The sequence below is a fragment of the Bemisia tabaci genome, chromosome 4 (genome assembly GCF_918797505.1).
Source record: "Bemisia tabaci chromosome 4, PGI_BMITA_v3".
Lineage (NCBI taxonomy): Eukaryota > Metazoa > Arthropoda > Insecta > Hemiptera > Aleyrodidae > Bemisia > Bemisia tabaci.
This window is the reverse complement of record NC_092796.1, coordinates 57,617,721-57,641,024: the sequence shown is the minus strand read 5'-3', so window position 1 is coordinate 57,641,024 and position 23,304 is coordinate 57,617,721. Positions and strand designations below refer to the sequence as shown.

Genomic DNA, 23,304 nt, shown 5'->3' with positions numbered 1-23,304 from the left:
TTGGCAACTCTCGAATGTTCATACGGCGTTCTTCCTTAGCACGGCAGCATACTTCTCCGGTCCTCAGGAAGAACGCCGTATGAGTCTTAAGACGTTGCCAAATTTCCTCCGATAAAAACCGAATTTACCGGAAAAATTATGAATATTATCCCCAAAAATTTCAGAAAATTTTGGACGCAATGTAATCTAAAATATCTGAAAATTTCCAAGAAAAATGCGCACGAATGTCATCAAAAATACATGTTTTATTTAGGGAAATTTGGCAACTCTTGAATGTGCATACGGCGTTCTTCCTGAGGACCGGAGAAGTATGCTGCCGTGCTATGGAAGAACGCCGTATGCACATTCAAGAGTTGCCAAATTTCCCTAAATAAAACATGTATTTTTGATGACATTCGTGCGCATTTTTCTTGGAAATTTTCAGATATTTTAGATTACATTGCGTCCAAAATTTTCTGAAATTTTTGGGGATAATATTCATAATTTTTCCGGTAAATTCGGTTTTTATCGGAGGAAATTTGGCAACGTCTTAAGACTCATACGGCGTTCTTCCTGAGGACCGGAGAAGTATGCTGCCGTGCTAAGGAAGAACGCCGTATGAACATTCGAGAGTTGCCAAATTTCCCTAGATAAATCATGTATTTTTGATGACATTCATGCACATTTTTCTTTGAAATTTTCAGATACTTTAGATTACACTGTGTACAAGATTGTCTGAAAATGTTAGTAAAAAATATTCATAATTTTCCCAGTAAATTCGGTTTTTATCGGAGGAAACTTGGCAACGTCTGAAGGCTCATACGGCTTTCTTCCTTAGCACGGCCGTATGGAAGGAAGGAAGGAGCGAGCAGGAAACGAGATGCAGGAGTAAGGGCTCGCTCCACTCCAGGTTTCAAATGCGACATCCTGCACGGGCCGCGTCTGGTCCTGGGATCAGTGGCGCGGCGTGCTTTGCAATATATCGATTGATCAGCCATTTAAACCTATGGAAAAGTATCGATGAACAGGGTGTTCGCAGCGAACACCTCAATTATCGATTCTTTACTACAACTTCAAATGGGGAAATATCGATAATCGATTATTCACGCCACGCCACTGCCTGGGATCCGACTTGAAGGAGTCATCGGGTCGAGATCTTTGCGCTTCGTTGAGCTGTCAGTTTCAGACTTCGTCTTTTCCTTCACCCATCCACCTACGACTTGTCGTCAGACTTAGGACATGTACGATAGGATGCATTTTATCTTTGTATTTCCGAGCTTATCGAGCTTTTAAAATTTAATAATAAAATCAAAATGACGATTCGTCGATTCCTTCGTGAGAGATCGTAACTAAATTTCATTCTTGCCAAATTTCCCCTAGCAAATTACAATTTTACCAGGAGAATCTTTGACATTTTAAAATGAAAGTTTCACAGATTTTTCTTCTGATCTCGGCATTCACCATATGTGTTTTTAAATTAAATATTATTTGCATCTAAATTATTTGAACTTTTCCTGAAAAACAGCATTCAGTGGAAGATTTTGCAGGAGTAATCCTTTAAAGCAAGATTCTTTACGAGCGTGCTATCGTCAGACCTCATAAGTTCATTTGCGAAAGCAAATAAATCTGAAATAAAAAGCAACCCCTTTGTGAGGGACACATTTTTTCGCAAATTCATTGTGATTAGCAGTGTAGGCTCGAACATATATCACTAGTAACGGCGTGGACTATAAAAAAGGAACTACATCCCAGCTGGTGCCACCGGCATTAAATGAGATGACTTAACAAAATAAATCCCTGTGGATTGCTGATCAAATAGGAGGTGTCTATGTTTGAGAGCGAGAGACGAGTAAATAAACAGGACGATCATTTCAGAAATGAGCAGATAAAGCGAGCAATGGTGACCGGGCTTTTCAGTGATTCAAAAGGTTCAAGTCCACGCACGGCGATTGATACAACTATATCAGCTCGCAGGAGCCCATTTTGCCTACTTCCAAAAATGAGGGCGAATCGTCGAGTCCAAGTCCCTCTCAGCTAACTGCATCAATATTATTGATAGACATGTAATACACACTAATAGACATGTCTCCATGTCTCGCTCGTTGATAATGCTCGTTCATCATGATGGAGTATATTAGGTTAGGATGACATATCTGAATTTGGGGCCGATATACTGCATTCGACATATTTACACGAACCGAGCTATATTTGCATTTTTTCCAATCTCGACGAGCGTTCAGTGTGAGAGAAAACAAACATGAAAAGAAATATCGCTGGCAATCTGTCTACTTCGGTGAAGTTCAGCTGAGTCAACCGAGCACCCATCACCGAAAAAATTGTATCGAAAAGGTTCTCAAAGTCGTAAAATAATTATAACAAATGACCCATGATCGTCTCACGATAATGCGATACGACTTGAGGATAACAATGACCGTAGAGGTGCCTCTTTTATTAAGCTGATGAATTTTTCCTGGGATACCGAGGAAAAATGTTAAAAATATACTTTTATGAGAGGCATGACATGATAATTCGAAGAATCCTGAGAATTGGGTTGATCAAGATAGAGACAGTTGGGATTGATTTCTCGCGAAAGGAATGGCATACATTTTTTAAGCCTATCGACCGATAGGAGCGTTTGTTTATTTAAGGCCGTAAGGGCATCATAATACATTGATACAGGGTTGCCACAGAATTTAGAAGTTGATATTCCCGACATTTCCCTGATTACCCTGACACACTTTGGCGAAATTCCCTGAAAACTCAAGATACGCCAGATAGCCCATTCTAGACAGCAAATAAAGGTGCCTCAACAATTTTTTCCTGACATTTTCGTAATTTTCCCTGAAATTTCCCGGTTTTCCCTGACTGTGACAACCCTGATTATAGTCTGTAACTCGTGAACCGATTTAAAAGCGGCACAGCTTTCCCGTACTAAAGAGATAGGCATGGACGTATGATACAGGTGCAACTCTGCTCCAGGTTAGCCACATTCATGAGGGTGGCTGAAGGAGGATGGTCCAGCAACTTTGGATCGGTGACTTCGCAACTCACGGGATGGGTATCATGGGAACAATAAAGCGGCAGACGGCAAGGTGCACGGGCCACGGGCATGCGGTCGATCCACTCTTCCGTGCCCGGATCCAGAGCGAGAAATCATTGCATGGGCATCTTATTCCCGATCCTCACCCCCTCCCCGCCCTCCCCCGTCCGTGCGCTGGACGCCTGCCGACACAGGATTGCCACGTAAATCCGCGTCACAACATTAGGGTATACCCTTTCATCATCCGCTCCGCTGGGTGACCTACAATAAGTCGGGACTGGAACAAACGGTATTGGGTCGTTTCAAAAGTGAACATACATTGAGGAGCCTGATCTCATCTAAAACGTAATACAATTAAAAACTTCCAAGCGCGAATTTATTTTCTTGCGAGTTCTAATTTTTTTTTTTTTTTTTTTTTTTTTTTTTTTTTTTTTTAATATCCCAAATTTTCCTCCTAATTTGAGATCTCCTTAACTTCTTTTTCAAAAAAAAAGAAAAAAAAGAAAAAAAAGAAAAGAAAAAAGTCGATTTTTCAATCAGCGCGTACTTTTTACCACACACTAGGTGAAAGTGACCGGCATTCTGTGTTAATGTGGGAACTGGAAAACTAAGCACTCTATACATACGGTTATGGTGTTAAGGTTAGTTTTTCTTTTGGTTGCACTTGCCAAATCTTTGGGTTGAAAATTTACAACCATTGAACCTGGATCATATTATTTCGCGATGGTCCAATACGCTATAGCCACTCGAAAGTCGTAACCTCTGGGTGGCATTAATTCAGCAGGACACTTACTCCATCCCCTGATGTCTCATCCTAAGGGTTTCGGTAGATTTAAAAAAAATTCAGTTCATCAACTAACCCCTTTTGGTTGCCCTGGTAAAAATAAGTTTTCCGCCGAGGATGATATCGTCCTTTATTGTTGACAATATCGAAAGATTGAATGTACGAAGACCTCGGAGGACGATTTATTTTTACTTGGGTGAACTGAGCGTGAAAAAAAGAAAGAGAAAAATTAACCGTTGACACGGAAATTTTGAACTGCGTACAGTTTTCTCTCTGTGGTGGACTGTGCCCAAGCACGAAGGACAAGAGGAAGAACTAGGCAACCCGGTGACCGGCTAGCCTTGAAAAGAAGGTGCTATCACGAGTCCCGGGTTTACGTCTCGGATCCCGATCTTGGATTTAAATCCTCGTTCGGACGGGACGCCGTGCGGCAAGTGTTTCCTGGGATGATCCACGGCTCGAGCTCTATCGCTTCCCCTTGAGCCACCCCCCGACCGCCCCGGCCCCCCCTCAACCCCCCTGGCCCCTCGTCGGCGTCTACCTTACCACATCCGAGGAAGACCCCACGGAAAACCGGTTCCTTCCACGCTTCCACCGTCGAGTCATTCCGCGACCCAGGTATGTACCATACCGAGGCGGAAATTCGAGAGCTCAACGGATGGGTAACAGATTGTTGAAATTGATAGACATAGTGATAGACAAAGAAGACATAGGGAGTATGGAGCGATGCTATAGAGATTGAAATGGTTGTTTCCTATAGACTGGGGAGAATATGATGGACAAACTACCCGGTTTCTTGTGGGTTGCCGTTAGTTAGTCTAATATTTACCGCATTGTCCATCGCAACTATACCCGCTTTCATCAATATGATTTCTCCAGATCCCCTCTGTGGTACCATGGTAGAATGATTGAAAAAATAATCGAGCTACAAGCCAACAATCATTAATTATTAATTATTTTTGGCTTGTAACTCGATTATTTTTTCAATCATTTTACCAAATTTTATGGAGCCAGCCAAATTGGCATTAAAATGTATTTTTCGATAGATTTGTCTACCAATTTCAACAATCAGCCCGCAGACGAAGCTATCTGACTTTTCTCGGATGCTAACGCTACTCCTCAAGTTCCGTCCGTTCTCAAGCTCTCGGAACTTATCGCCATTCGCGAGTCAAGAACCGCGAGCGAGTCGTAAGATCGGACTCAGGGCGACGGCGCGATGCTTGAAGTATACCTGCCGTTTCGCAGGCGCTTCCCGCGATCGTTAATTGCTCAATTTTTTCAAATTTTCTTCCGGAAGATGAGATTCATTTCAAAATGATGTTTCCTCTGATCTCAAGCTAAAATCGGAAAGAATGTTTGACAAAAATTGCAAGAGTACATCTTATGAGAAATTGAAGTGTTCGAGTCAGTTTTGCAACCTTGAAATGACGTTACACCGCGATCACACGCTGAATGTGGGAGCTGAATGTGGCTTGAATGTGGAAGTCATCGGCCCGATGCCTGAATTTTGCGCGTCACGCGCAAAATTCAACAACGATTCTCAGCAACCATCGGACCAATTTTGAATTTGTCTGAACTATTCGAGTAGATTTGATACACATCTGGATGAAAATAACTCGAATTTACTAAATTTCAGCCGTTGGGCGATGACTGTTGACTTCCACATTCAGGTGCTAAATTCAGCGTCTGAATGCGGCATTAACTCCTCCGTGTGGGAAACGACGAAATGAGCAAAACTGACACGACGAAAATTCGGGAAACGCATTATATACGCATTTGCGCCCATTATTACTTGTTAATACTTCCGTTGTGGGTGCCGAAAAAAGATGTAGCATCGGAGCTCGCTCTTAGCTGACGCGTAGGTAATTCACGTGCTCCTCGAGCTGTGAGAACAACGTTTTCGCACACCTGGAGCGTTGTAAAAAATGCTAATGGCGCACTTGGCACTGTCTCATTGTCGATGCTCCGCGCGAGGACTTAGTCGAGCGGTTCGTGTTTTGAGACAAAGCGGGGACTCATTACGGAATCCAATGAAGCATGCTTCTGCTTCAAGAGAAAAAGAAGGGAGAAAACGCAAGAGCAGGAAATTGAGGGACGGAAAACCGCAACCCGACGACCAAGGTGCGGTAACACCTGAAAAACGTCGCGGGAAAGAACAGGTTGTCTTATTTTCGCCAGGTTGCCGTTCGACACAAGGAGTGACAATCCGCCGTGCCAAGGAAAAACACCGTATGAACATTCAAGAGTTGCCAAACTTCGGCCTGAAAATTGTTAATTTTTGAGAAAAGTTATGAATGTTTTCCCTTGAAATTTCCAGATACTGTAAATTGAATTGCGAATGAAATTCTGAGAAAGTTTGACAAAAAAATATACACAGATTTTCGGCAAACGCACGTTTTATCGAAGGAAATTTGGCAACGCCTGAAGGCTTATACGGCGTTTCACTTCGACGCGGCGGCAATGGTGTTCGCTGAAAGTACGTAAACGTGTAAAAAAAATACAACATGCAGATGATGCTTGCCTCAAAATGAAAATTTACAATACCGCCGTAACGACCTCTATTTTTCCGTTTTATTGTTTCCCATCGAGCGTAGCCAGGGTCGAATCACGAAAAAGTGAGCACCTTAACGATCCCAAACCTTCCGAGGAGGACTGAAGTGCTAGCTTGAAAGAACCATGATTTTCCCCACATAATTGAGAACTTTTACTGAAAGAGCAACGGGCATTTTCAGTTCCTTCATTTTAATGGGAATTTATGTTTTTAATAAAAAGTTTCTGAGGGCGAGAATTTTACGAAACATTCCGGATGCCAAATCGATGAAATCTCATCGCTGCTCATGCTTGTACGCTGCATGGAAGCATTATTGAAGATATTCAAAACGTCGAAACTCGATTTTTCCGAAGTGTGAGATGGACACAATTTTGTTCCTCGGGGTACTGATACCTTGAAAGAGTTCTCTGTGAATATTTGATGAGTCGTGGGAGGGAATAAGAGGAGCGATAGGTAGAATTAATTTGATAATATTTGAGTGCTGATTCATGAGCACACCACTTAAATAAAAGCAAATAGAGAGATAAGAGAAATTAATTCGATACGTTTATTTAATTTATGCGTTCATTTCATTATTTAAGACGTTCAACTGACGTCCTTGAGCTTCGTCAAAGAAAGGCGCCAAAACTACTGAGTTCCCATAATTTCTTCATTTTTCAGTTTCCTGACTTACAATTAGCCTCGATTTTCTTTGCCTCCTGACGCCAAAATTTCCGAATTCCCTGACCTACTGATTGCTACAAATTCCTCGACTTTCCGAATTGGCGGACCCTAAACCAGTCTCACAGCGACCTCTGGCGTTCGTGGGAAGAAAGTGATAAGAACTCGGCTCCTCCCAGAGACAAGCTCCTCCTCATCATCTTCGCGATTAGAGTCATTTCATGGTTATTACTCGCGCGGGTATTCGCGGGCAACTTCGCCAATTTGACATCTGCATTGATACGGGGGGTTTCACTTTCTACATTACATAAATGAGGAGCAATTACACAAGGCTGCGACTCGTTATTACGTAAAAATAGACGGAACGCTCCACTCGGCGAGCCTGTCTAAGTCGTCAGTTGCGCTGCAATTATTCCGGTGGCGTTCGACTGCTTATGATCGAAGCCACAAAAACTTGGACACCCGTTCGACCCGAGCGCTAATTCAATTGGACGTATTTCTGTCAAACGGAACTATGTGCATTATGACGCGAGCCCTGTTATGTATATGTTCTTATGGGTTTCAGGGCTCATGTCTTAATGCACATAGTTCCGTTTGATGGAAATACGTCCAATTTCCCGAGTTTCCTCTGCTCGCTCGGGCTCGGTGCAGGTCTCCGTGCGACTCCTCATTAGAATTCCCTCCTTACGTGGTCGGGTTCATCGATGCGATTGTCCCGATTTCAAGGTCGGAGCGCCGCTTACGGGTTGCGCCGATATATCGGGCTCGGACGTCGGACGTGGGACGTGGACGTGTAACTTCATCACGCCAAACTCGGACAGTGGCGTGGCGTGCTTTGCGATATATCGATCGATACGCCACTCAAACCTATGAAAAAAGATCGATCATTAGGGTGTTCGCAGCGAACACCTAAGTAATCGATCCTTTACCATAGCTTCAAATGGCGAGATATCGATAATCGATCATTCACGCCACGCCACTGAACTCGGAGTGACAGGAAGAACGGTTCCGGGGCGTTCTGCGACGAGCGTTTCGCGAACAATAAGTGACCGTGCTGGAGCATCGTACATCGGGTAAATCGATGACGACGGTGGTAGTGGTGGTGTCAACAAAGAGACTAACTGCACTGAAAAAAACATTACGGGCTATACGGACATACCGTCCGTTCCGGGCGCTGGAGGCGAAGCTTCGACTGCTCCGGGTGCTAGGCTTGGATCTTTCGGCCTCTGAGCCTGGAACGTGGACGGTACGTCTATACAGCGGTACAGCCGTAATAGCCTCTAAGTACAGCTTTCATGGCCGGAGCTTTTTTTTAGTGTGAGAACAGATCTTTTAACACGGCCAATGAGGTCGGTTTGCCTGATGCAGCATCTGGGAAACCACTTCACTGCCGTGCTAAGGAAGAACGCCGTATGAACATTCGAGAGTTGCCAAATTTCCTTAGATAAAACGTGCATTTTTGGCGCAATTTAAGCATGTTTTTCCTCGAAATTTTCAGATATTTTAGATTAAATTGCGCAAAAATAGTCTGAAAATTTCCGGGGGAAATATTTACAACTTTCCCAGTAAATTCGGGTTTTATCGAAGGAAATTTGGCGACGCCTGAAGGTTCATACGGCGTTCTTCCTTAGCACGGCAGTTTACTCGTCACTTTGCCACCGATATTTACAATGTCAAATCAGGAGCGCATTTCACCGACTGAAAGAATTTCGATTCCGAAAATAAAACGAGATAACCTTGCCGGTATTGGAACGGCAATTACACGAGCTATGAGGATGTTGCTCACACTAAAAATGGCGTTTTTGAAATTCCTCGCATTACGCAGCTTCTCGCGGTGTTTTTAAGGCTATCAAAAATTACAGCACGATTTGGAGGCAAATCTGCGAGAGGTAAATGGGCTGAAGCGATGAGAAAGACGTGTTCGCTCATGAAGTGATGTTCGAGAGTTTCGGCGACCGACGCGACGGAATTTACATAATACGAGGATTAGCACATGCAAAGCGAGCATGGGTAGAAAGTGAATGCTCGCAACGAGGTGAAGATGGGAGCGTCTTCTGGAAAAACAGAAGAGGACATTATCAAGAGTCTATTGAGCGTAAAGAAGGAGGGATGGGCGAGGGGCTAGAAAGGGGGATATTGAAAACCTTAGAAACTCCGATGGAATGACCGAGAATCCCTTAAATTGCACCGTTCATTTTTTATAGTAGTGGCTCACACTCACACTGGGAGTTTAAGTGCTTCTGACACCGAATAGCTCCGACTCAAGGTCGCTGCTCTACTGCCGTGCTAACGAAAAACGCCGTATGAACCTTCAGGCGTTATAAAACACGAATGTCCTGGTAAACTGATGAATTTTTTTTTTTAATATTTAAAATATTGCTGGTTGCAATTTCACCTAAAGTTCCTGAAAATTTCAAGGAAAAATATTCGTAACTCTCCTCAAAAATAAACATTTTATTGAGAAAATTTGGCAACCCTCCAGGGCCGGATTTACCTACTTGCCGCCCATGGGCCGCTAGTATTTTGCCGCCTCCCTCTCATTAGTTTTGAAACATCAATGAAAACCATCAAATGAACAAGCCAGCAGGGGAGGGGTGCATAAGACGCGTTTACTCGTGTTGAACACATTTTTTGGGAAAGCCCTGTCAACACTACTAGCAAAAGTTCACGGAACTTTGCGCGAAAGTTAAGTTTCGTAAATCTATCTCTGTGTGGACAAGGCCTTCCATTCATAAGAAATGAACGAAAAAATTATGAAAGAACAAACATAAATGTGGATTAATGATTTTAACTTCCGCCGCCGCGCCTCGCAGACCGCACTGTGTTTGACGCAATGCGTGAAGTATTCACGCAGTCTTGTAGGCGCTATGCGTCTCCCGCTGATCGCACTGTGTTTGCCGCAATGCGTGAGGTATTCCTGCAGTCTTGTAGGCGCTAATATGTGTTACACGCCGCTCGCCGCGCCGAGGGCTTCTCCTTTTCACCTCAAGTCCTCGTCATCATTTCTCTCTAGGTAAGTCGCGCCGTCACAGGCCAAATGGGCCTGTTGCATGCAAGAGATACAGCCGTGCGAATAGACTTTTTAGCGGTTAAATGACACGAAAATTACGATGGTCACATTAAAAAAGTCTGAAATACACTCCTTACTGCGCAATTTGTGTTGTTAGGAACGCGCTTTTTCAAATTTCCCGCGTCTGGGGGCAGTTTTCTAACAGAAACAATTAACGGCAACTCGCGGCTATTTCCGGTCAACTAAAACTGACAACATAACCTAAAAATCGGAGCTCGTGACATCGTGAAATGAAATGTAGAAGAATTGCGTTGGATATTTAAAAGTTGATCGATTTGGTTACCGCATAAAGCGTATATGGACCACTGTAGGAGATCACGTTGGGTTGTAAACAAACTGACGGAAAAAATAACAACAACAACAACGACTCGGCATCTTCCGGAAATCACCGAGCCCGCCGTTTGCTCGTTTCCGGTGATTAGAAAACTGCCTCCAGACGCGGGAAATTTGAAAAGGCGCGTTCCTAACAACGCAAATTGCGCAGTAAGGAGTGTATTTCAGACTTTTTTAATGTGACTATCGTAATTTTCGTGTCATTTAACCTCTAAAAAGTCTATTCGCGCGGCTGTATCTCTTGCATGCAACAGACCCATTGCGTCTTTGGTTTCTCTCTTAACTCGACTAATTAAATATGCTGCCTCTTGTATCACTGAGAGACGACAAAAGTAGAAATTACTATACTCTCAGAAAATTAGAGATTTTGTCGCCTTTTCTCGTTTGTAATTTTTTTTTCTAAATCCGATTTTTTTTTTATACCTACATTTAAAAAAATTGCAAAATTTGCCGTCCCCTATAGATTTGCCTCCATGGGGCACGACCCACGTGGCCACCCCCTTAATCCGGCCCTTCAACCCTCGAATGTTCATCCGGCATTTCTCCTTAGCACGGCAGTCCAGTCCAGTGGTCCAAGTGGCAGAATTTCCACGGAGGACTGTGTGCTTTCAGAACTGAACGTATCCGTGCTAAAAAGAACTAAGTTGCACGCAAACCCTATGCACATAGTTCCTTTTAGCATAAATACGTCCATTTTATGACGATGCGATCACAAATTGAGGAAAACTCTAGTGATTACAATTTTCGGGGTTTGAGTTGAGTATTAAAATATTTTCGCCCGAGGAAAAATAACGCGTCAGAGACATTTTCGACGGGCACAACCTGCGGGGCGATTATTGAAACTGATAGACAAAGCGATAGACAAAGGTGACATAGGGGGTATAAAGCAATTCTATTGGTTGAAATGGGTGGTTCTCATCGACTAAGGGGGAAAATGATAGACTAACTGTCGGGTTTCTCGTGGGTTGCCGTTACATAGTCGATTACCTACCTCCTTTGTCCATTGCAACAACCCGTTTCCACCAATAGGATCCCTCCAAATCCCTTTTGTCGTCTTTGTCTATCGCTTTATCTATCAGTTTCAATAATCGGTCCGCTGGCGAGTATATCCGCACGCCGTTTCTCGGACGAAAGAACGTAACTACATTTCGACGTTGCAAAATTTCCACTCGCATGTTTTATTTTTCTAGGAAACAGCTCGGCGTTACTGACCGAAAACTCCGCTGTTTTCATTCCTGTCTGATTGAGTACACGTAAAAATCAGTCAAATTCTGGACAAAAATTCTAGCATCTTATTCCAGAAAAATATTTAACTGTGAGAGTCACTTCTGCAAACTTGGAATGGAATTACGTTCCTCCGTCTCGAAGATAGCGTATGGTGCGCACTCTGAAGTGAATAAACGCACAACTGAAGTAGCCAGTGATGCAATGGCAATTGTAAAGGATGCCATTCAGTCAAAGACATTGAATAAAGCATTCATCAGCTTCTTTACTGGGTACTCTACAGTAAGCTTTTCCGAATCACATGACGAGCTATATCGACGACCAAGAGGCGAAACCACGTATCTCCGTTTGTGACGTTGCAGACTGGCTATCATACTTTATTTTTTCTTTAAGAAGCATAACTTCATTATTCACATAATTCAACATAATGTAATAGAATGGGGCCCTATCACTTACGTTTTAGGACCACATTCCATTATGCTTTCTAGCTCATTCGGGCCGAAAGCCATCGATTGCGCAAGTGCGGGCTCAGGCGTCAGCATTTGGATGTTTAGAGTTTACATCTCGGAGCGCCGATGTTTCTCGCAATCACGTCTTTGACGTCATCGCGTCATCGGACGCTACGAGATGTATGCTCTCGAGATTCGCCGCGGATTCATTCGTATCTTCGAGGCAGCGAGTATAGGTAGCACCTAGCCAGTGTACCAAGTGTATTACCGTTGTATTGATATTCGAGATATAGAGTCAGCTCTACCATTTGACGAGCGTTGGATTATTTCATCCTCCCCCCCATTACATAGTGGAGACTCCGGGAATCGAGCACGTCATCGAAGATCCCAGGTAAGTAGGATAATTTGAATTTAAATTAGAAAATCTACAGAGTTAGTAGGAATTTTTCGAGCTTCACCAAGTCAAAAATTCACGAAAACCAAAGGTAATTTTCAATTCATTGATAGTACGAACAGTTAGTAAGTTTCAAGCTTCACAAAGTTGAAAACAGAAAGCGGTTAGTAGACAGAAAGTCGTAAGTAAGTTTATTGGAAGCGTTCAATATTCAGTGAAATTCTATTCACCGATTTTCCATTTCATTTCATTTGAAATTTGTTTTCAGTGAAATTTTATTCGCAGATTTTACTGCAGATCATTTCTGGGGCAGCAGAAAAGAATTTAAATTTTTTTATTTAGACGAAAGTCTTGAATAAAGTTCGTTTATTTTATTCGTTTTTTCTAAAATTTCTGGGGCAGCAGAAAAGTAATTCAAGGAATTTAGACGAAAGTCTTAAGTAAATTTCATTGAAGCCTTGAATTATCAGTCGAATTTAATTCGCAGATCTTACTTTACGTAGTAATTTTACAGAGCTATAGGTAGCTTCAAATAATTTCTGGGGCAGCAGAAAAGCTATTTATTAAATATCTGTTTTAAACTTGTGAGTAAGATTAAATCTTCGTGAAGTTTAACCTGTGCATACTTCTGTGCATCTGTGCATAAGTTCTGAAAGTTGATTTTTTTTTCAAGCTATCATACTGGCATTTTTTTTTGAAGAAAGTTTAGTTTAAGCATATCATCTTCTTTGTGCCTATTGCAGCAATTTGGCGACTTTGTCTCAGATTTACCTTCCCGTGCTGATTCTCGTACGCAGCTGTGATCAAACTTTTCAAGTCACGACGCTGATTGCGCAGAGAATCTGGACGCGCGACGATATCTGGGATTTCTTTAAGCCTTTATGCTGATTCTTCTTTCATTGCTTCTATCAGTGTTTGCTAAATTAGTGCCGAGTACGCGGAAGTAACTAATTTTTTTTTTGTTAAAGTCAAAATTTTCTCTACTCGTCGGGAAATTGTGCGTCGCTCCATAATCATCGCGTCGAGTAAATAAACAGTAAAAGCTGCCTTGTCTACATTGAATTGCGACTTGTGTGAGAGTTACGGGAAGCAATTCAATGAAGAGAATAGCATAATACGAAAACAATCTTTTTCAAAATCGCTTTTTCAGAGACTCGTAGCTATGTTTCCAATCGCGCTCGTTGCACCAAGAGCGGTTGCAAAAAACGCTGATGCCAGTAAACACAAAGAAAGACCGACCGAGTCCACATTGCCTCATGCCGGTTTAATTGAGAACGAGTACGATGCGGTCGGGTTTGAATGGCAAACCGAACTTGTGCAGGCAGTCCCGTAGGACCAAGAGACATACTGTTAGAGGGCATGGAGACCAGAGACAACGGCCGGAAAATGACCCAAAACTGGAACCAAACATTTCAACCTGGTTTATGGGGGCAAAGTTCCGCGCAGATGGATCCTCGAGGACACAGGGCCTTCCAGGAAATACCGGGACAAAACCGAGAAATTCAAGAAATGTTTAAAGCCCAGCTGGAGGTGACGAGAACGTTGAGCCAATCCATAATGGAATGGAACCAGTTGATAGCAGGATCCAACGTTCCCCGATCAGCAGAAGGACCAATAATTTCAATTAAGGCACCTCCCTTCAAGAGACGTTTCAAGGGTGAAAGTGACTATGAGATCAGAGACTTTTTGAAAGACTTCGAAACGCACTATCGCAAGTGTTCGGATCAAGAAAAGCGGGACCAGCTCAGGAGTCACCTAGGAAAACGAGCCGTACAGTATTATGACAACGAGGAAATAGCGTTCCAAAACTGCGAGTCTTTTGAGGAAACCAAACAAAAACTGATCGAATATTTCGATGATGATGAGGATGCCCTCCAGAAATTCTGTACGCGAACGCAGAGGAGCGATGAGGACCCGTTGGATTTTGTGCAAGCGAAGAGAAAACTTGCGAACTTGGCTAAAGTGAACTCGACTGAAGCACAGTTAGTGAGGAGTATAGTAATGGGATTGGCACCGGAGTATTTGGCCCAGGTGATTAATAATCGTGATTCAACAGTTAAGGAGTTAATAGACTCAGTAAAAAATGCTAAACTGGCCGTTGCCGCAGCCAGCAAGGGTAGAAACTCTATTTTGGCTGTGAATCACTATACTGGGCAGGAATCATCCTTAGAATCCCGGGTGAAAGCCACTGAAAATACTCTAGCAACGTTGGTAGCCGCAGTTGATTCAAATCGTGCAGAGACGGAGAGAAATAGTCGAGCATTGAACGCTATGAGGCAGGACTTGGCCAGGGGAGTTGACGCATTAGTAGCCGCAGAAAAGAGGTTACGAGAGGCAACAAGCGGTGACGCGCTCTATCAGGGACAGCAACAAATGGCAGGGATGCCCTTCAAGAAAAGAAAATGGACCCGAAGCCAGGAAGCATACCCCGGAAATCAGCAGTGTAGATGGAACGGAAACGCGAACCAGGCCGTTTCAAGGGCGCAACCCGCAAATCCTCATCTAAGCCAGCGAAGTTCCATTCAGGAAAATCATGATCCTTCGATCAGTACGATAAGATCTCGTGATAATTTTGTTACTAAAATTTATCCTAGAAGTAATTTTCCTGTAAAAAATGAGGGTCATAAGTCTTTTGCTGAAACCAATGAAAAGATTTTGGACAAATCTGCATATGATTTCTCAGATTCAGATACTGTGGATCAGGAGCCTATTTACATAAGAAGTGTTAATTTCATGCAGGATAATGACTTTAAGCAAGACGTTTATTCGAACGATAAGTTTTCTTCCGAATTTAAGGAGGTCACAGAGCAGGCTCACTCCTTGTCTGATTTTAATGATTCGAATGTTGGGTCTAATGCATCTTTGAGCAGTGTTTCAGATAGTTTTGAGGAAATTGGCGTAAGCAAAGGGATAGTCGAGCCCGTTACGGAGCGTGGGGATCCCGACGCAAGATTCAAGATTTGCAAATCTGAGGAGTCAGCCCCATGTGAGATTCAGGAAGGAGATCCTCACGATATACAAATATTCCCTGAGGAATTTGTGAGTTCCACTGAAGAAAATCGTAAAAATGATCGTTTTGATCAGCAGGAAAGTGGAAAAGAGGCGTCGAAGTTCGTAAACGAGGTCGAGATGCTCACGGTAACAAGCGATGGACTTGAACTTGCGTATGGTTTTCGCGCTTCAGGTAAGCAAGGTGAGGTCAGCAATTTTCAACGCACGGACACCGCCGGTCGCGCAGTTTACAAATTTGAAAGAGTGAGTAAGAAAAAGCGAGGCTATTCTACTGCGAATTACACAGATGATGCCAAATCTGAGTTCAAAAAGAAAATATGTTTGAAAAATAATGGCTATTTTAATGGGCACAATTCCGATCATGATTTTTCTTGGAGGAGTCCCAAGAATTGGAGATTTAGGAGGAAATTCGATCCTGGGGGGATAGTGTCAATCCAGGATTTTCGGTACCAAGACGTGTAACTTTCATATCATAATGACGATGTTTTTGTTTTTGTTTAACAGGACACGATAAAATATCCTTTAATTGTCAGATTTTTTTCGTGTTTGTTTAATTTTTACTCTTCTTGGTAGACTTTTCCGAAGGGCGAATGTCCATGAAAAAAGAAGCTGTTGCAAAAAGGACAGGTTTAAAGAAAGAATCTTTTACATTTCTTGATCGTCTTATGTTTTGAGAAAAGATGATTTTTAAGTCTTAAGTTTTTAAGTTTTCTTTAGCTCTGTCAGGAACTCGTTACAGGTCTCGTTATTCATTTTTCATTTCAAAATTTTTAAATTGTATGTATGTATTTTTAGTTCATTCCAGGAGACCCGTCTCATTGTTTCTTTATTGTCTTAGTTTCTTCAGGTCTTTCTTTTCAAAGATTTTCCATTTTCCATCTTCCTTGAAGTTTTCTTTTCCCTAAAAAAATTCTCGGAGGACCCAGCCACCAATCTAGGTCAGTGCGCGGAGGCTGAAGGAAAAACAAATCATGGGCATACCGCAGTTGCGCAATTTTTGGGGCGTCGGCCGTCAATTTGGCGAAAAAATTTCTCATGTCGACATTTCAAACACGAGCGGCGCTCGCTGAATTTTCCGTGTTATGCAAGATGGAATTAGCCGGCAATTTCCGCAACCGAGCCGGACGAGTTCGATGTGTTATTGGCAGAAATGGTAAACAATGCGCCAGCTCTAATGGAGCGCCAGCTATGGATTTGCTAATTCCATTTTATCAAAAAAAAGTATAAGTTAGCAATTTTCATCAATTTTCGTTGTGGATTGCCTACGACCTGTAACTAGACCAAAATTACTTAACTTCATTACTAATTTTATAAAATTGACACTCTCTCTTAGGAGAAGGTCAGGATTTTTCCTCTTCCTTGCGGAATTATCAGGAGTACCTAAGCATGGACAGTTTGTAAACGCGCAGCACGTTGTTTGCGGCGTTGTCAGGTTTTTTTTAAAATCTTGATTTTATGAATGTTCATTTGCCTAATATTTCATGGTACCTGCAAATTTTACTTTTCAAACTTCCTTCCTTATTTGTATCAAGTGCGATACTTAAGTATGCCCGATGGTTTTTGATTTCTTTGAACAACCATCAACTTATTAGAAATGTCCATGTTACGTTGGAAATATTCACGAACGTATTGTAACAACAAGGAAACCCATGACAGTTTTCGATTTTTTGTCTGAGAAAAATTTCGTGGTGGAGACAGGCTATTGCCCCCGTTTTTAGGTTTCTGTTTTTCGTTTAAAAGTGTTGAATGGTTTCGACTAATTACTTGTGTTACTTTTAAAAACGAAACCTTATATAATATTGGAAATTAATTTATTGTTATTTCTACTAGTTTCCGGATAAATATAATATAATATTAATTTAATATAATTTAATATAATAATATATTTAAAAATTTAATATTTCCGGTAGGATCGGTAAAATTATGCTACCATGGTTTTTTGTTTACTTAATTTATTAATATATTATTTTGTGTAATTTTACTACGCGTATCTCTAGATTTTAAGAATCCTGCGCTGATATTTTACAGTTGCGCTTCTAAATTTTGTTAATGTAATTTTTTCTCCTGAGAATAGGAAATTACAGCGCAGTAGTCTAATCCTGTGTTTTTGGCAACGTTTCAGGACTCCTGTTCGCAATGGAGGTTTTCTTGATGCCGTCTCGGAATTCGCATCTCTGATGGGAAACGCACTGACAGTCCACGCATCCTCAATGATTCACACCAAAGTAGCGCCCAAATCGCGGGAACTTTGACTTCGCTGATCGTCAGGCAGGACATCAGCCGGCTCATCTCCTGTCGATGGGATCAGCGGCCCTTTCCCCAGCGTACCCTGCTTCCGGGGTAGAAACATCTCTCCCTGGTTCATCATCCCCTGGTTACCGTAACCGGAGTAGCTAAGCTTCGGCATCCAGCGACTGGTTGGCGGGTCGTATCCCTCAGCGCCCTCGGACGTATCAACCAATCGACGAGGCGGCAAACTTCTTCCACTGGTCGCCAGGCAGGCCGATCCCTAGGACAAGCAGAGGCCATCGGTGGGCTTCAAGACACGTTGGAGGCACTCTTCACACCCGGCTCATCCTACCTCCACTTTCGGCGGGATCCGGGCGTGCTTCTCTCAACTGATCGGCAAAGGCATCTGGGCATCATCCGGATATCCTAACAATCGAGGGACATCCATTCCTGAGGGCGACACTGCGATTTGGCAACCGCGAAGCATCACGGCGCTTCATGGGACAGCGGATGGTGCAAATATCAACATTGGGCATCGCGAAGGACTGAACGAGGCGCTTCTGAGTCAGTAGAATGTGTTGGACGGGCATGGCACCTGAGATTTTTCGGAGCGACAGCAAATTTCTTTGTAGTAGTTTTAAGAACCGAAATCGGGTACTCGTACTCAATTTTTTATTTACGTTTTTTTTTCGATTCAAATTTGTTTTTGAGTACCACGAATGCGCCAGGTTAAACTGCGGTGAACAGATTTCATAGCAATTTTGGGATTTTGTTACATGAACAGAACGGCTATGAAACCTCTCGAACCAAAGTTCTGATCGGGTGCCGGCAAATATAAAATGTAGCCGCTTTATTTATTATTTTTTTCGTAAAAAGTCATATTTTCTATTACCATTCGATTAATGTTTTTTTTACGCTAGCCTCCTTTTATTTATAATTTTTTTAAACCTACTTTTATTTTACTATTTTTTTTACGATGAAACGCTGCACTTGCTACGCAAGGGCCTTTGCTTCGAAAGGGATGGTTAAATCATTTTTTTTTCGTTTTTTTTGCCTAAGGTGGAAGAGTGTAATAGAATGGGGCCCTATCACTTACGTTTTAGGACCACATTCCATTATGCTTTCTAGCTCATTCGGGCCGAAAGCCATCGATTGCGCAAGTGCGGGCTCAGGCGTCAGCATTTGGATGTTTAGAGTTTACATCTCGGAGCGCCGATGTTTCTCGCAATCACGTCTTTGACGTCATCGCGTCATCGGACGCTACGAGATGTATGCTCTCGAGATTCGCCGCGGATTCATTCGTATCTTCGAGGCAGCGAGTATAGGTAGCACCTAGCCAGTGTACCAAGTGTATTACCGTTGTATTGATATTCGAGATATAGAGTCAGCTCTACCATTTGACGAGCGTTGGATTATTTCATCCTCCCCCCCATTACAATAATTTCTCGAAAACTTCCTCAATACTTCATCCCTGTTAGCAGAATATTCTGAATACATTTCAAGCTACAAAGTTGGCTTGGTTTGTTTGAAAAAATAAACTAGGAGCGGAGATTTTGAAACATCGCGATGAAGATACGCGCATTTGCACTTTGGCCGTCGACATCATCCCTATAAGGCAACAACATAACATCATTCGATTAAAGTGCGTTCATGCTCAATTGAATCAGATTGTGGGAAAACGTCTATTAATTGTCCAATGCAGGGTTTCATAAGTGCAGTGGTTTCTTTTGCCTCACGACACTGATGAATAACATCGATCTCTTCAGTAAACGTTTAATTATACTTAGGGGATATCATTCCTTATAAAATCGTTCTACATCCGTAGCGTCTGAAACCGTCTTGTTTGTGTAAGTTACAACAAAATCGTCCACTCACATTCTGAAACACTCATTGAAAAAAAAAGTTATGGGCCAAACAGACATACCGTCCGTTCCAGGCTTAAAGACCGAAAGTTCCGGGTGCTTAAGCCGTAGCTTCTATAGCTCCGGGTGCTAAGCCTGAAACTTTCGGCCTCTGAGCCCGGAACGCAGACAGTATATCTATACTGTCATGCTAAGGAATAACCTCGTAAGAGCCTTTAGACGTTGCCAGATTTACTTCAATAAAAAAATTATCTTGGAACATTGCGAACATTTTCCTTTAAAATTTTCAGATAATTTTGTTCGCCATTGGATCTAAAACATCTGAAAACTTCAAGAATAGATATGAATAACTTTCCTCAACAGTACATGTTTTACCTAGAGAAATTTGGCAACTCTCAAATATTCATACGGCGTTCTTCCTTAGCACGGCAGTTGTATATAGCCTGGGTAGGGCTTCTACGGCCGGAGTTTTTTTTCCAGTGCTGTACTGCACATCGGACGTTTTCGCACGAGCCGATTCAATTGGAAAACTCATGCCGGTTTGCTTAGCACTGTCCTCAGCAGTGGCTAAATGATAAAATAAGAGATGAGATTTGAGTGCAAGTATGCTTTGAAGCTAGAGCCTCCCCCGCTATCATCGTGCATGTCGATATGTTGTCGCTGGCCATGGGCCAAGATCGATGTACGAAGACTGGTCGATATGCGTCCTTAGCTTGGAGCGAGAGCAAGCATGACGGTTTAAGTTGGTAAGTTTTGTCATTAGCCGAGCGGGCGTTTCCGATAAACAATGGAAGCGGGCAACAATCGCTCGGAGGCGTTAACAAGGCTATCATATTCATGTCTCCGTAACTCGATACCAATTTGCCGACTGTCTTCCCGCGAGTCGTCATCGTTTACTCGTATCATAGTCGCGGATCGTCCGCGCGTGCGTCCGACGGTTCCCCGACGAGGATGCCAAACAGTACTTGAGTACTGTCACGAAATGCCATTTGCAGACGACTTTATGGATACTGAGGGGGTATTGCTAGCTTTCACGAAAATGTATAAGCAATAAAGCAAACATGCTGCGGGTATGTGGACGCGTTAGCATGCACATGCGAAGAAAATGGAACGGCACCACGGTAATCAAGGAGGTAACTTTTTTAGCTAGATTCAGAAACCAGGGTGGCTAGCAAAATTTCATTTTATCATCCATGACTCTTTTACAATAACGGAAGGGCACACTTCATTAATTTGGTCAAAACGTTAGAACAACAACGAGATCAGCTGGCCCATTGCGGACCCGATTTTTACGTGGAATCCGGCTCCAAAAAACATTCCCTGACCGTTGACGAAATTCCCTGACTTTTCCCGGTTTTCCCCGTCGCTACAGCCACCCTGAACCACGTACCTGTCATGGATTTCTCTGTCCCTAGATGCGTTCATGCATGAGCTGGAAAGGTGGTTACTTTGTACGTGACCGTACAATTTTTGGCACTTAATAAACTTAAAAGTCTTTTAAAAAAATTCCTCGATTTTCCTCATATTTTCAGAAAGCTTCTCGACTCTCCTACACTTTCAAGTATTATCTGTCCTTCTTTCCAACATCCCCATAAGTTCTCCATAAGTGCTAGACACCTAAGAATCCCGAAAATGGGCAGCATCCCCCCCTCCCCTCCATGTCACCCCCAAAATGATAAACCATGCGAATGCACATGGATTACCCCCTTCATTTGCGGACATGAGCGCAGTGCGGGCTCACCGTCCCACATGACGTTTTGGAGGTTCTGAACAGGGTGTCTGCTTGTACGTGATCATCTAGAATCCTTGCATTTTTCTGCAATTTCTTTGATTTTTCCATTCTTTCCCGAAAATTCTCTTTTCAGGAGTTTCCTTATATCCTTGCGTTTTTGTGGCCTTAACCTCACTTTTTCCTTGCCTGAAACTTTCTACGCTGACAAGAACAGGTTTTCGCAAAAAAGACATCAATTCCGCTTTCGAGAGTGGAATAAGAGAAATCTAGAGAAATGATCTGAAATAGGCAGAATCAAACTAAGAGTTCGCAGGGACGTCAAGTATGTAAAAAATTATACAGCACTGCATACTTCCATGGCTTTTACTTCAAGTTTATCTCCAATTTCCGTACTTTTATATGAAAAATTCCTACGTCTTCCGTTCTTTCTCACTGATCATTCAAAATCCGTACTTCATGCTGAAAAAAGAAACACATTGGATCTAGAGCCCAGACTCTTGAACACATTGACAGGAAAAAATAATCTTGATTCAATCAGATTTTTGCTTAAATCAAAAGTAAATCCGCTCAAATTAAGAGGCTTGATTCTTGATTTTAGCAAAAATCCGATTGAATCAAGTGTATTTTTTCATGTCGATGTTTAAGAGTCTGGACTCGAGATCCAATGTATTTTTTTTCCAGTGTTTATTTGAGCAGTAGTGGGCAGTTGGACACCCTGTTTATGACAATCCACGCAGTTTCCTGGACAGCTGGAAACACCGAAAGTGTGCAGCCCACCCCCCTCCCACCGCCAACGGATAAACCACGCGAATGCACCTGGATTACCCCCATCCCTCCGGACAAGCGGAGTACGGGCCCGCCGCCGTCCCGCATGACGATTTTGAGGTTGTAAAACCGTAGAAAGAGTCAACACCAACCTGATTTCCGTTTCTCGTTGACGACGGCCGACTTGGAGCGTTTGACCCTGAGGGATCGCCTCTTGAGGGATCGAAGGAAGGACTCCGGCATGCGGAGCCGGATTGAGCTCTCAACTTTCGCGGGACATTTGGGCTCCGGCACGGCCCACTTGGTGGCTATCATCGCCACCGCTTATCACCTTATCACTTATTCCAAAATCACCGGGCCGATCTCCTCCACTTGCGCACCAGAACACTCTGCGAAATTTGCCTGGATTTAGACCCTCGGCGGTCGTAGATCATAACGTCCGGTGATCGACCACAAAACGAACCGGTGGAATCCGATAGTATTTAAATGACAAAAGTCCAAACTTACTTTAATCTTGAACGGAAATCACGACCAGAAGTCAAACTTAATAAACATGCTTTAGTTGTCAACCACAAAATGAACCGGTGGAATCCAATTGTACTTCAGTGACAACAAGAAAAAGCCAAACTTACGAATGGTAATCACGACCGAAAGTCAAACTTAATAAACATCCTTCAGATTAAATCGTTTGAAACGGTAAAAGACAACAAATAAAATCGATCTTCGTTAATTTTTCAGACATCCGTCCACGTAACGACGCTGAAACATTTCACTACAGCGGCGGTTCCCAACTACGAAAAAGTCAATAGTTTCCAACGCGCAAAACCCACGTCACTTTCAACCTTTTTTCGACGGGAACGAGAACCCTAGACCAAAAACTGGAGGTACGCAAAGTAGCCGCGCGTCACCGAGAGCACGTCAAGCACCGTCATAACGTCGGAAAAATCACGCTCGGAAAAACCGCGATTTTCGGATTGCGACACGCGGATCGGCTCGCCGTCACCTCTGCTGCAACGTAAACAACCGTCGAGCACTCGCGAGCGACACCATTAGTCGACACAAAAAATCACCGCGGATCGCTTCACGCCCGTCGGTGATAAGAAAAAACCGACACCTCACTTGACAGCTAAAAATAAGCGAGGATAAAAAATATGAAAAAAAAAAAAAAAAAAAAAAAAAAAAAAAAAAAGAGTTGAGTAAAATATTACGAAAGACGAAGT

General features: G+C 42.8%; 1 protein-coding gene across 2 annotated transcripts in view; it reads right to left on the bottom strand.

Moving 5' to 3' along the window:
- The window catches only part of CenG1A (Centaurin gamma 1A), a 124,799-nt gene that overhangs the window by 65,512 nt on the left and 35,983 nt on the right, over positions 1-23,304 (bottom strand). The window contains exon 1 of one of the 2 annotated variants that reach the window (XM_072300153.1): positions 22,237-22,927. The exons of the other annotated variant lie outside the window; for it this stretch is intronic. Within the exon in view, the coding sequence (XP_072156254.1) occupies positions 22,237-22,399 (163 nt within the window). The 5' untranslated portion in view covers positions 22,400-22,927. Of the gene's footprint in view, positions 1-22,236; positions 22,928-23,304 lie in introns of those variants that run through there. 2 annotated transcript variants of the gene reach the window in all.